Source organism: Antedon mediterranea, chromosome 9 (assembly GCF_964355755.1).
Source record: "Antedon mediterranea chromosome 9, ecAntMedi1.1, whole genome shotgun sequence".
NCBI classification, from domain to species: Eukaryota; Metazoa; Echinodermata; class Crinoidea; order Comatulida; family Antedonidae; genus Antedon; species Antedon mediterranea.
Window position 1 is genome coordinate 14,772,776 of NC_092678.1, and position 15,156 is coordinate 14,787,931.

Consider the following 15,156-nt stretch of genomic DNA (forward strand, 5'->3'; position numbering starts at 1 on the left):
AAGAATATTGTTCTTAAAGTATTATTTCTTGGTACTACTATCTTCATCTCCTATATGCGGAACATTATTTGGATAATAGAACAAATCATACATCTACACATAATCAAGCATCGTATACTCTATCTCTAACAATATTTCAATCTTTTATCAACTAAAGCTGAAGTATAGTCGTTATCTCGGAACCGTCCTATGGTTACCACCAGGTAGGCTTGCTTCATCAAGGCTTCTATGAATGGATGTACTGGTTGGGAGCAGAAAATCTAGTAGACCATACCCAGTACCGTTTTGATTACGATCAATCGGGAATTTACCTCACAACATTTAAACACACATATGGTTGATGTGCTAATACTAAATTGTATATATATATTTTTTTGTCGCTTCGCTCGCGTACCATCTAGGTCGTGCCCACAGATGGTTCTCGAATACACAGCAATTTCAGCGTAAAAAAATGCTTTTTTTTAATGTACGTACTACAGGATGATAATAATTATTATTGTTTACAGAAACAAATAAATAGACACGATGATATGTATTAAACTGAAATTAGCACGCTGGGAATTACTTCCGAAAGAGAAACTTGTCACAAAATGAGTCCAAATTTGTTATTTGGACTCATTTAAACAAACCAAATTTGTGTTTTGTGTGTAACTTTAGGGTTGAGGGATGGGAAAGAAGATATGGGTACAAAGAAGAACAATGTTTTAATATATTCTTTATCTACTCAGTAACGAAATATGTTTTTCATGTTTGTTAGGCCTATAAATAATATACCACTTGATACAGTAACACATTTGCGATTTAATACTTTGTTAAAACTGTCACTGTTATAGTCCATTGAAATAGCATACGGTAGTACATGTAACGATACACGTACCACTACAACGTTTATATTCTTTGTAATTATTAATTAATACAAACGTTGAGAAGCAACTGTCAGTAGTACAGTTTATTTGTATATTGTACGTTTTGTATAACAGTAGGGCCTACTCACAGGCCTATAAATAATATACCACTTGATACAGTAACACATTTGCGACTTAATACTTTGTTAAAACTGTCACTGTCATAGTCGATTGAAATAGCATACGGTAGTACATGTAACGATACACGTACCACTACAACGTTTATATTCTTTGTAATTATTAATTAATACAAACGTTGAGAAGCAACTGTCAGTGCTACAGATTATTTGTATATTGTACGTTCTATATAACAGTAGGGCCTACACTCACAGTAATACGTTTATTTGTACATGATTGTTTTATACATCTAACAGTACCCACAATCACAGTAAATTCAATGGCGACCACAAATGTTAATACGTATTTACAGGGCCTGTTTCTGCTGCAACTGCTCAAAATACGGTATAAAAATACGGTATAAAATACGGTATTTTTTATACCGTATTTTTTAGTACCCCGTTTCTGCTAACAATACTTCTTGGGTGGTCGTGTTAAATTTCATCTTTTTTACCCAATTTGCCATTCATTTATTTGATCGATAATTAAAAGTCGCAATAAAGGAAGTTTTACGTCTCACTTTCAACAGCCTAGCCCTAGTGATAGATATGTTGTGAGAGCACAGAAAACATCGTAATGGGGACAATTAATTCGTTCCCTCCCCGAGTTATTGTATTTTGCCATGTTGTACTGCTTTCGCAGGCTCTTCAGCTTTGAGTTTACTTGCTTTGGAGACAAGTCTATTCCATACTCCTGCTTTATTTTTTTAGAAATGTCTTTATAAATGTGGTTGTCCCTTTTATTACCTTTTAGTTGGCCAGACATTTTAGCTTCCCCACACAAAATTATTTAGTAAAACTGTGACGTCTTCGCTCCACATTTTCGCCGAATATATATATACACGTGTGTAAAACAGCTGACAGCGACAGAAAATAAAAACACGAATGTTGACCTTTTGTCATGTAAAAAAAAAAATACGGTATTTGGCCTACGTTCACATGATATGCACAAGAATAATGTTTTATTTCAATTTCTTTGTGTAATGTTTATCATTAGGCCTATCTAACTATAATTATTTGCTGCAATACACTGTTTGAATAAGCTTCATGATTATTATTTCTATAAAGGATGGTAACACCCTGCTGCATGAATACATGCGTGCAAATGAACCTACATTAGAAGTAGTAGACTATCTCACGAAGCAAGGTGCATCCGTAACAGCACTAAATAAGGTAATAATGGGCTAAAGATCATTGCAAAATAAGGGAATGCGCAGATAATATTGATATAATTCGGTCTACGTTCACATCATATTCACAAGCAAAACCTTTTATTTCAACTTCTTTGTGTATTATTTATCATAAGATAAGATAAGATAAGATAACTTTTATTGATCCTCAAAAAAGAAATTCATTGCTCGTCATAATAACAAGAAAACACAATAAAAACAAATATAGCATAAAACCATTCATATAAAAACATCAAAAAATACAAGATAAAATTATCTTCTTAACTTTCTGTTGTACTGGATGATACCTGAGGGAATAAATGATTTGGCATATCGATTTGTTTTCACACTGAGGAGCCTCAATATACCACTTGGATTAAGTTGGTCTATGATCACTTTGTGGAGAGGATGAGAGGCATCTGACTCAATGCGTTCAAAATCTTTCTGGAGGTGTTCATTACCTAATTATAATTATTTGCTGCAATACACTGTATGTATAAACTTCGTTATAATATTTTTTTCTCTATAGGACGGAAACACCCCGCTGCATGAATACATGCGTTCAAATGAACCTAACTTAGAAGTAGTAGATTATCTCACGAAGCAAGGTGCATCCGTAACAGCACTAAATAAGGTAATATAGGTCTAGAAATAATTTATATGACTTCAACTATCGTACGTATGATCTGCACCGCAACATATCATCTTTTCTACTTTATTTTATATCATATTAAAATTGATTGAGCTATTTAGAATTACTTGCTGCAATAATTATTTAGTAGTAATTAAACAAGTTCCTACAATTATTGTGAGATTGGTTTATTGAGCAATGAAATTATTAATTTTTTAAATAGTTTTATGTGGACACGTCATTATAAATTTGTTGAATTTAGAATAATGACAGAAAGCCTTGTTCACATTAACCTAAACTACACAATTATGATTTCTTTTTTCTTTTCTTGGATTTTTCTTTACCTTTCATTAACATTTCAAAATAAAGAAATGCACAGACAATTGACATAATTCAGTCTTCGTCCACAACATATGCACCAGCAAAACCTTTATTTCAATCTGTTTGTGTATTATTTATCATAATCTAACTATAACTATTTGCTACAATAACCTGTATGTATAAATTCCATGATCATAATTTCTTTAAAGGACTGAAACACCACACAGCATGAATAATTAGTCATTTGAATAATAGTTGTTTTGTTTCTTCAAAAACATATAATCCAAATTCTAGCAAATTGACTACGTCGCCCATGCGCCATGCATGTACACAATACTAGTACAAACATTCCTTTCATTAAATGTTACTTTAAACTTAATTTCAAATACAGTTAAAAACAAAATCATTTTGTTAACATTAATTATAAATACTACCGTATAACTTTATTGCGTAAATTAGTTCCCTTTGAAGATACGTAGTTTATTATTGCCTGAGTTATTACCACATTTGAGGGCACAGTTATTTTGCATTGAAGGATGCACTCAATTTTAAGTTTATCTGGAGATATTTAGCTTTTAAAACCTATTCACTGATTGTTTACTATGTTTAAATTAACTAGTATATAGTGTACGGTAATGATAGTTAATTATTATCGGGCTTACGCGGAGCTACACATTGAAAGGATGGGAGATATCCTGTCACTGGCGAAAATTATGTTCCTTTATCTGGTTTTGACCCCATTGAAAAATGTAATGTTTTGGTGTGATGTAACTTACAACAATAGCATCCAAATAATCAAAAAGGACACGAATGAATTATGAAGGGACGAACAGGTCGCGGAATATTCAAACGTTTCTATTCTAGTACGAATACTACTTTAAATTACAACTATCTCATATTATTGCATCTTGCATTACGCTCAACATCTCCTTACCACAATACTAATTTTCGTATAGGTTCCAATAATATTCATGGTTTGTGGTACTGATATTTTTTACGTTTAATAATCCTTTTATAATACGGCCACATAAACATACACACTCCTGTGGTGAATTTCCGTATCTCCCTTTATGTCATTTAAATCGGAATAGTCATGAAGAAAGTAATGTATTGTGTATATATGGTTGTAAATATACATGATTTGCAATATTGTAATAAATACCACTGGATACGGAATTGTTTGTTAGTTAGTGTAAATACTAACTAGAATGTTTTACATATGTATATTTGTTGTTTTTAATTTATTTAAGTTTACCATAATTTTGAGTTTGCGATTTCCTTTTGATGAATACATTTAAATCAATATTTGAATTTCAGAATGGGGTTTACAATTACTATGAAATAGTGTACCTTGTATTGCGGTACAGTATTTTCTTAGAAGCTCTATGCTTAATTTAGAATTTACTTATGATGTGTCTACAAAAATGTTCATTTGATTTGCTTGTTGTTTGCACTCACTTACTACAATTGGGGTTTTATATATGTCTGATTCCATAGACATATTGTTTCTTTGATTTCTAAATCGGTTTATAAACAAATATTTCTACTATTAGCAATACTTAAAACACTTTTATGTTTATAGGAAGGAAAAACAGCAGTATCTGTTTTAGAAGAAAATACGCAGATAGAACAAAAAGAAAAATGCATGATTTTAGAGTATTTTGACAGTAAGCTATTATATTAAAGTTTTTAACATGAAATTAGCAACAAATATTTGAATTCTGAAACAAATGTTATTCATAATGTTTACATAAAACCATGAATGTGAATGTATGTATGTTATGCGTATTTTTTATATTTTAATATTAGAATTGTTGGTTCCTCCTGAAATATTTGCCAGGGGTAAACAGGCTATCAAAATATATAAAAATGAACTTAAAGATGGTAAAATTGCAGTTGTGAATTCGAGATGTATGTTTCTTGGGAAGGAAGGTGCTGGTAAGACTAGCTGTGTAAAGGCCATGCTTAAAGAAAGGTAACTAAATGCAAATTATTTACGTATACATATACATTTTAGTATTGAAATAATTATCAGTGTATTTTTAATTATATGTAAGGATGTGGACGACAACACAAAAGGAAAAACACGCCTTTTCTCACTTTTACCACGGTCCGGTGGTGTATTTGGTTTTAATTTGTTTTTAGCATAACAATAGAGATCAGTATGGTCCTGAAAACCACAAAATAAATACAATGAGAAACAAAAGTAAATAATATTCTAAAATACAATCCAATTCTTAGTAACGACCTCAACTTAACAGGCGACTCTAATAAAAATGATTCTCTCTGACGACTGCGACTATTACATCAAACGGCACGTCTACCTAAACAGCCTCTGTATACTTTGTTAGAGTATACAAATACCTAATTAATTACCTACACAATTGCAACATAAGTGCCTGAATATTACTATTATATTACTAGAATAAATGCATGTTGGAATTTACTCACACTATTTGAATACTAAACTTAGTCTATTCATTGAATCAAGGAGTTATAATCTTAGGTTTGTGTAAAATATATAAACAATAACAAATCCATGGGCGCAGCCATTTTGTATGATAAATAGAGGGCGCACTACATGACGATCTACCACGAACATGGTAGCCTCGTGTATACAAATTAATCAAGTGTGAACTGTAGGATGAACTATTTTATACAAACTGTTAACTAGAAACTATCTTCTATAAACTAAACATTACTAAATCTATCTAAACATATTTTGTTAATACAAAGAAGGTTTATCACAAAAGTATATATTATAACATTATATGGCATAAAATCCTAGTTCAAAGATTGTAACACAATACTATTCAATAGGCTTCCTAACTGCACATTCCATGAGTCAAGGTTAACCCAAAACAAATGTCTAGGCCTATGAATGCAATCATCTTAAAATACAACATTAATGTTTCTTAAACATAACAGAATCTTATAAATGTATAACAAAGTAATATATGTATAAAGTAAAGTAATTACCTTTTAATCAGATCTTTAATTAAGTAAGAGACAAAACTATCTGCTTCCTTTACCGGTTCATGAATACAAAAGAAAGCAAATCATTTGAAAAAGACTGTTACAATTATAGGGGACAGCAACACCTATATGGGGCAGTATTTAATTATCACATGATTAGATTAATCCCCACATATATATTTGATGTAAATACTAATACTAATTTAACCATTTTACCTCACCATCATATTGTTAACATAGATTCAATCCCGACGAACCATCCACAGACGGTATCGTTACAAGGACAGTGTTTCAATCAAATAGTAAGAGCGAATGGAAGAGGATTAAAGATGAACACGACGGTAAGATTTGTGTAACTACCTGTAGAGTAGAAAATCGAGTTTCTGCCGTCATGTGATGCCAAGCGAAACGTGGAATTAATATCTGTGATTGTAGTACTGACAAGTAGAGTTTTTTTATAGTCTTACTCTAGAGTTGTGGAATAGGCACGATGTTATATGTAATGTTTAAAATAATGTTATTACACATTGATACCGATTAAATGAAATTCAGTGTTTTCCATAAACTCCAACCAGCATAATGATTTGTATACATATTGTTTTAACCAATTGCTATTTTTGTACAGATTCCGAGCTAACCAGGAAAATGCGTGAACATGTAATAAAACAAAGGGTTGATAAGGAGTTAGGTATGTAATACAGCAAAACAAATTATATAACGCTTTTTAACAATTGAAATAAATCATTTATCCTTCATATTTTTTTAACGGACCTATTATACAAATAATGAATGTCTATTAGTGTAATTGTACAAATAATGGCATGAGGTGAATGATGTTATATATCAACGAGGCAACGCCGAGTTGATATTTAACCTTTCATCATTCACCAAATGCCATTATTTGTACCATTACACGAATATAACATTCATTACTTGTTTTATATAACATCTAAATAGATTCCAGTCAGTTGAATCAAATAAAAGGTAGCCCTCTAGGAAAGGCCCACATTTCATTCACATTGATTAAAACAGTAACATTTGGTTTTTAATAATATTATAGTAAATGTTATATTTATATGGATTTTATAAACACACGTACTTTAGTGTTATGTATGTCCACAAACGACCAAACAATCCTAATACTAACAGGCCTAGGCCTAGGCCAGACCATAGTACTAGCTTGACGCTGATTACATTATAATGTACTATGTAAATATGAAATGCAATGTTGACAGTACATGGCCAGACAATACTGCCTCTCATATGTTGTTGTTGTTTGGTATTCTATGTATAAGTTAAAAACGTAAACGTAGGCGTCTGTGTCGTTTAAAATAGTACTTGGTCAAAATGGTCGATATTCGGCAATCTATAAATACTTTTATTTTATTTTATTTTCTAATAGAGGACAACCAAAGCTACCCAATTGGAGGTGATTCTGTGAATATTCCAAATGAAATAACTAGCATATGGGACTACGCTGGTCAATTGGACTACTACATAACGCATAGGGTATGCCTATCAATATGTTGTTTATTGGCAGAATATGATCTGATAATTGCATAGATATATTAATGTAGTAGTGATAGTGTTAGTGGTGATGATGGTGGTGGTGGTTGTAGTGGACGTGACAGTGGCAGTGAAATTGGTAGTAGCAGTGGTAGTGGAATTGGTATGTAGGGCCTATATTGCATTTTAATAATTTTAAAACAATTATATTCTAATAATATTTTTCTCGATTTACAGTATATTGTTTTCCCCCCACTTGTTAAACAAGCGAAGATGGCTTCATCTCAATAGAGTTGCCCAGACATCTATCTAATATTACATTAACATTACAATTATGAGTAGTGTTTTATTATAATTATCATTGCTTGCACCATGTTCTTGACACGCACGTGTATATTAATTTGTAATATGTCTTTAAAACATTGTTTAATAATAGTATTATATACTACGAAGAACTTGCAGTCCACATTCTTATACGCAATGGTGTTAAACTGTAATTATTTTCCTCCTTATATTCTTAAAAAAAGGAATAAAAAGGAATATAATTATGTAGCGTTCTGATTTAACATTAGTATTGACATACTCGCTTCAATGTGCAGTATGCCTACTACGATGTAAGCTTAGGCCTACTAAATGTCACTAATTATAATAAAAGACTCTCTTCCAATAGAAAATATCTATCCATCATAATAACCACCTTATATCTGTTTTTGGTTTAGTTTTTCCTCACAAATACAGCATCGTACTGTGTTGAATTTAATGCTTTGGATAACTTGGATGAACCAGCTAATCCACGAGATCCAGCAGTTGTAAGTTCAACATTATTTTAAACTTCAATTATTAATATTATTAATTGTTTCTCTTAGTAAACAAAATATTTTATTACATAAAAAATATATACTAATATAGTATATTACATTAATTTTTTTTTAATTGTACCTACATTTTGTTTAATTGTACCTACATTTTATTTTAGGGTCCACACAGCAAAATTTGAAATTCTAAGCAAGAAAAAAAAATCTTGTTTTAAGAAAAAATTCTTAAAATAAGTATTTTTTTTCTTGTCAAGATTTAAAATTACTTAAAACAAGAAATAATTTTCTAGAAAAGACACATTTTCTTAAATTAAGTTTTGCAATATTCTTGAAAATGCTTATTACAAGAAATATTTTACTTAAAATAAGAAGTCAATATCATTCTCTTCTTATTAAGAATAGTTTTGCTTAAAACAAGATTTGAAAATACTTAATTTGAAAAGTATTTTACTTAAAATAAGAAATCTATATTATATTTATCCCTATCAAGAATAATTTTTCTTAAATCAAGATTGATGAATTATAAAAATTACTTAAAACAATCAATATTTTTCTAGGTAAGACAAAGTTTCTTAAATTAGGTTTCGCAATAGTCTTGAAAATACTTGTTTTGAGAAATATTTTACTTAAAATAAGAAGTCAATTTCACACTACCCTTATCAAGATTATTTTTACTTGAATCAAGATTCGCAATATTCTTGAAAATGCTTATTACAAGAAATATTTTACTTAAAATAAGAAGTCAAAATCATTCTCTTCTTATTAAGAATAGTTTTGCTTAAAACAAGATTAGAAAATACTTAATTTGAAAAGTATTTTACTTAAAATAAGAAATCAATATTATATTTATCCCTATCAAGAATAATTTTTCTTAAATCAAGATTGATGAATTCTAAAAATTACTTAAAACAATAAATATTTTTCTAGGTAAGACAAAGTTTCTTAAATTAGGTTTCGCAATTTTCTTAAAAATACTTATTTTGAGAAATGTTTTACTTAAAATAAGAAGTCAATATCATACTATCTTATCAAGACTATTTTTGCTTAAATTGAGATTCGCAATATTTTTAAAAATACTTATTTTGAGAAATGTTTTACTTAAAATAAGAAGTCAATATCATACTATCTTATCAAGAGTATTTTTACTTGAATCAAGATTCGCAATATTCTAAAAAATACTTATTTCGAGAAATGTTTTACTTAAAATAAGAAGTCAATATCATACTATCTTATCAAGACTATTTTTGCTTAAATTGAGATTCGCAATATTTTAAAAAATACTTATTTTGAAAAATGTTTTACTTAAAATAAGAAGTCAATATCATACTATCCTATCAAGACTATTTTTGCTTGAATTCAGATTCGCAATATTCTGATTTTGAGAAATGTTTTACTTAAAATAAGAAGTCAATATCATACTACTGTATCTTATCAAGACTATTTTTACTTGAATCAAGATTCGCAATATTCTTTAAAATACTTATTTTGAGAAATGTTTTACTTAAAATAAGAAGTCAATATCATACTATATTATCAAGACTATTTTTGCTTAAATTGAGATTCGCAATATTTTTAAAAATACTTATTTTGAGAAATGTTTTACTTAAAATAAGAAGTCAATATCATACTATCTTATCAAGACTATTTTTACTTGAATCAAGATTCGCAATATTCTTAAAAATACTTATTTCGAGAAATGTTTTACTTAAAATAAGAAGTCAATATCATACTACAGTATCTTATCAAGACTATTTTTGCTTAAATTGAGATTCGCAATATTTAAAAAAATACTTATTTTGAAAAATGTTTTACTTAAAATAAGAAGTCAATATCATACTATCCTATCAAGACTATTTTTGCTTGAATTCAGATTCGCAATATTCTGATTTTGAGAAATGTTTTACTTAAAATAAGAAGTCAATATCATACTATCTTATCAAGACTATTTTTACTTGAATCAAGATTCGCAATATTCTTTAAAATACTTATTTTGAGAAATGTTTTACTTAAAATAAGAAGTCAATATCATACTATCTTATCAAGACTATTTTTGCTTAAATTGAGAATCGCAATATTTTAAAAAATACTTATTTTGAGAAATGTTTTACTTACTGTAAGATAAGAAGTCAATATCATACTATATCCTATCAAGACTATTTTTGCTTGAATTGAAGTCAATTCTATTTTAATATTCTTAAAAATACTTATTTTGAGAAATGTTTTACTTAAAATAGATTGTCAATATCCTTATATTCACACAACGGTAGAGCAGTTAGCACTTCAGTTTCAACTGATGAAAGAATCTGGGTAATCAAACTGTTCGTGCTTTGAATAATCGATTGCACTGCAACCACCTAAAGAAAATAATATTGATTTAATATTTTTTATATTCAAGTTTTAATATGTTTAAAAACTAAGTTGTGCTTTAGTTGGGGAGCTATGCAGCCTAACAAAAAAAATGTTATTTGTAACAATGAAATTGGTCACAAAAAAATGCAACATAAACTTAGAGTGTATAATGCCTAGGCCTAGGCCTAGTACCCAAGTCCTATAGTTACTATAGCTAATAGTCCTGTATATAACAGTACCAGCAAGGCCTAGGAAATAGACGTATTTCTCTAATAAAAAATAGTTTAAAATGCATAATTGTTGTAATTTTAAAGCAAAATGGCTTACCTGTGGAATCTTGTTTCTCTCCTTTAATTTTAGTAGAAAGAAATCAGCATTTTTTATACTATTATCTGCTTGTTCATCCTCTAGTTAGTAGGCCTTCTTGCTGAGCATCAACAAGATAATTAATATTAAACAATCATTAACAGTATAACAATACTAGAATTATCACTACTACTATCGTCAGTTGATAAATCATCCCCGTTATAATAGTTTTTTTCTTCATTAACTTCGTCAGTCTCCTAGTCTAGGCCTAGTTCTACTTCATCCTCAATTGGCATCCTCGTTTTCTCCAGGCATACTTATTACTGATGTTTCCATCGTCAACTGCAGGAGGTTGCCGATTGTTATACTCGTCCTTAAAATGGCGTCTTATGACATGCTTGTAAAACGAATTGTAAATTCCAAAGCTTGCCGGGCAGACAGCGAACCACCAATTCCACATGTTACTCGAAAATTCGGAGTATTTCCATGAATTGAATTATAATGCCTTAGCAAATAGGGTAGCAAATACTGTACCTACTTCAGTTTACTGGCACCAACTTATCGCTTTTTTTCGGACTGCAACAAACATGTGTCATTATTATTGTCTGTCGTATTACTGTTAGTCCAGACGTTTTACAGATTTGCTTTAACCACCATGGAGGTTTATACCTCCATGCTTTAACGTTGAGCAGTATAATGACCTTATACATTCTGGGTAAAAGGCCAGCGATAAATTTTTGGTTATAGTTGAAAAACAACACTGTGTGTGGTCGATGACCTAGCTCCCGGCGGGATCATGGCCAACGGTTTTTTAAAGTAATCATTCAAAATCTAGAGTTTGTAAGTAAAAGACACCTTTCATCGCAATTTATATATTAAATGCTTCAATAGGCCTAGTAAGATTAGTCTAATATAATGTCGAAGGAAGACGCTTTGTTGAAGATCCGAGAAATAGATGAAGAAGTGGCCAACATTTTAACAGGTTCGTAGGCCTAATAATTATATTTTAATCTGCCAGCAGTCTAGGCCTAGCCTAGGCTCCTTCCTAGTTAGTAATACTGTAGGCCTGGAACTAGTAAGTCTAGGCTAGCCTACTATGCCTGTACTGACGGACAGGTGTATAGGTTTAGCTTAGCATTTTAGTTCAGACATTGACAGAGGGGACAAATATTGTCGGACCTATTTCAGCTAGGTATAAGGAAGGCCTAATAATAGATAATACAATTATAATGTAACAGTTATTTTGTAATGTAGCCATGAAATATCTACGAAGGATTATACTGTTTTATATACACATATTCCAATGAGAAATATAATGACATTTAAAAACACTTCTTTATATTTAATTAATTGTACACACTAAGTAATCCCCGAAGTGATCACATCGATATTGAAACTTTATGTTTTTAACTCTAAATTTAAAAAAAACATACTAAAAAAACAAACAAAAAACATACGTACTGCATAACTAAAATTGTTATATTAAATTTCTTTTTAAAAAACTGTGTTATTTACAATATCTTAAATTATTTGTTAGGTAATTGAAGAACTTCGAAGGATACTAATTATTACTAGGCAAAGAGGAATGAAATACAAAAGAAAGCTTTTTAAAAAAGTGCTTAGCAAATTTTTCCAAAGAAGAGAATAATATAGTTTATTTTGGTATTTTAAAGAGAAACACCAGTCCTCCATCTGGTAAGTACAGTGTATGTTTTTGTACTTTTATCTATTCATAAATAGTTTTATAATGGACCAATGGTAGTGAGGAAAATACGTGTACATATTGTGTACGTATTTTTAACAGCTTGGTTCGACTCAAGCTAGTGTCATGCACTCCTACCTTTGACAACTAAAATTAAATAAATGACTTATGAATATTAATTTTTGACATATTAATGCTCTCCTGGCCAGCCCACCCTTTCCCCTTCCTTTTACATTGACCACCTACAAAACTGTAGGCTACATTATTAAAAATTTGAGCTACAGTATATCAAGTTTATGTCCATACATTATTCCACTCATTTAAATAAATTTATATAATATAATGTTTTCAATTTGTTATTTTTGGTTAGGTTCAAAGATAACCCATATGTTGTCAAATCTGTCAAACATATTTGTTGGGAAAAACTCATCAAAAAAAGTCTGCCGACCTTGAAGGTATTTAGTGTTTTTTAAAATTTAAAATACAAGTAACATTATGTACATTAAAAAAAAGTGTTTTTTTAAAATCAAATTTATCTTAGCTTAAAATTCGAGGTATATACTATGTTTACAATAATTTATTAAAATCAAACAATTAAACAAAATTTACATTTAATTGTATGATTGTTATTATAAACATTGATACGGAATAAAAACATCAATCAGGATTGAGCACCGTTTTGCGTATTGTCTTCCTAAATAGTAATATTAAAAATAAATTTAGACCCTAATAATTTAACTAAAAATAATAGATACAGCCAGGCCTGTCTTTGGGATCGGTATAAACAGGGCAAAGTTTGTGATTAAAAAGTTCAAATGCATATTCCACCCACCCTTATGTCTTATAATGTAAAATTATTCTTACCACCGTTCTAATATTGCGTCATGTTTTTGTGTTTACCGCCCCAGATATAGGACTCTAAAACCACACCGTACCCAATTAGTTGATGATGTTACACATATTTTAAATACAGTAATAACTAAAACTATATTAATCTCTTTTCATTTTTAGGAACATGAATAAAGATCCAGAATCCTGGTCTTCACGCCGATCAGGTAATATGCCGGTATTGCTTTTGGACACAGAAATGGCCTACATTAAAGTTTAGCAAACAATTCTAACTACAAAGAAAGCAAAATTAGATGAGGCTCTAGTTACTCTCCTCTCCACTTTTTACCTTCTGGATTTCGATTATCCAAAATGAAAAGAAGTAGGCCTCACTATCCATTAACAGTTAGTGATTTGTGATGAAAACACACCTGTACACTTGACAAAGGCTGTTGAATCATCATTAGTATACATTAATAAATTTAAAGACACCTAATAGTTTAAAGCCCAGGTGCGGGAGAAGAATTTTACGAAATTTGTATTTTACCATTTTAATGTTTTTAAGTTTTCTTTTGATGGCATTTTATTATTAATAAAAACAAGTTTGTTTTAAAGAAGTTGTATATATTATTGTACCTAATGTCATGTAAATTGTAGTTCTTAATGAAAATAACAGTATTGTTAATATTATGTTTAATAACATTCTTGAATTTATTTGTTTAAGTAAAATATTACTTAAAATGAGTATTCATTTATCGTTCTTAAAATAAATTTTTAATGATTTATATTTTATAGAATTCTTGTTTCAAGCAATTTTTTTCCCAATATAAGTAAGAATTTACGAATTTTAATTTGATAGAATTCTTGTTTCAAGCAATACTTTTCTTAAAATAAGTAAACATTTACTGGTTTTTATTTGATAGACTTCTTGTTTACTTATTTTTAAAAAAGTTTTGCTTGAAACAAGAATTCTACAAATAAAAATCGGATCTTACTTATTTTAAGAAATATATTGCTTGAAACAAGAAAACTAAAAATATAAATCGGAATATTCTTACTTATTTTAAGAAAAATATTGCTTAAAACAAGAATTCTAAAAAATACAAACCGGAATATTCTTACTTATTTTAAGAAAAATATTGCTTGAAACAAGAATTCTACAAATAAAAATCGGAATATTCTTACTTATTTTAAGAAATATATTGCTTGAAACAAGAATTCAAAAAATACAAATCGGAATATTCTTACTTATTTTAAGAAAAATATTGCTTGAAACAAGAATTCAAACAAATACAAATCGGAATATTCTTACTTATTTTAAGAAAAATATTGCTTGAAACAAGAATTCAAAAAATACAAATCGGATATTCTTACTTATTTTAAGAAATATATTGCTTGAAACAAGAATATTAAAATTAAAAATCGGAATATTCTTACTTATTTTAAGAAAAATATTGCTTAAAACAAGAATTCTAAAAAATACAAATCGGAATATTCTTACTTATTTTAAGAAAAATATTGCTTGAAACAAG

The 15,156-nt window shown here is 29.3% G+C and overlaps 1 protein-coding gene and 1 long non-coding RNA gene across 2 annotated transcripts; both read left to right on the forward strand.

Annotated features, from left to right (window-relative positions):
• Positions 1–2,116: 2,116 nt before the first annotated feature.
• LOC140058211 (uncharacterized) lies at positions 2,117–8,621 on the forward strand. Its single transcript, XM_072103774.1, has 9 exons — positions 2,117–2,194; positions 2,720–2,824; positions 4,725–4,809; positions 4,952–5,117; positions 6,359–6,459; positions 6,744–6,806; positions 7,521–7,627; positions 8,344–8,433; positions 8,601–8,621. The coding sequence occupies exons 1-9, from the start codon at positions 2,117–2,119 to the stop codon at positions 8,619–8,621; spliced, it is 816 nt and encodes a 271-aa protein (XP_071959875.1).
• A 3,195-nt stretch (positions 8,622–11,816) lies between these two features.
• LOC140059245 (uncharacterized) lies at positions 11,817–14,306 on the forward strand. The gene is made up of 4 exons (XR_011847160.1): positions 11,817–12,076; positions 12,632–12,789; positions 13,167–13,251; positions 13,808–14,306. It is a non-coding gene; the product is annotated as an uncharacterized lncRNA (long non-coding RNA).
• The last annotated feature ends 850 nt before the right edge of the window (positions 14,307–15,156 follow it).

Bases quoted from the DNA above. Each gene is read 5' to 3' on its own strand.
- LOC140058211 (XM_072103774.1), top strand. From the start codon at position 2,117: ATGCGTGCAAATGAACCTACATTAGAAGTAGTAGACTATCTCACGAAG. The intron at 4,810-4,951 runs GTAAGCTATTAT...TTTTAATATTAG, and splicing joins GATTTTAGAGTATTTTGACA to AATTGTTGGTTCCTCCTGAA. The intron at 8,434-8,600 runs GTAAGTTCAACA...ATTTTATTTTAG, and splicing joins ATCCACGAGATCCAGCAGTT to GGTCCACACAGCAAAATTTG.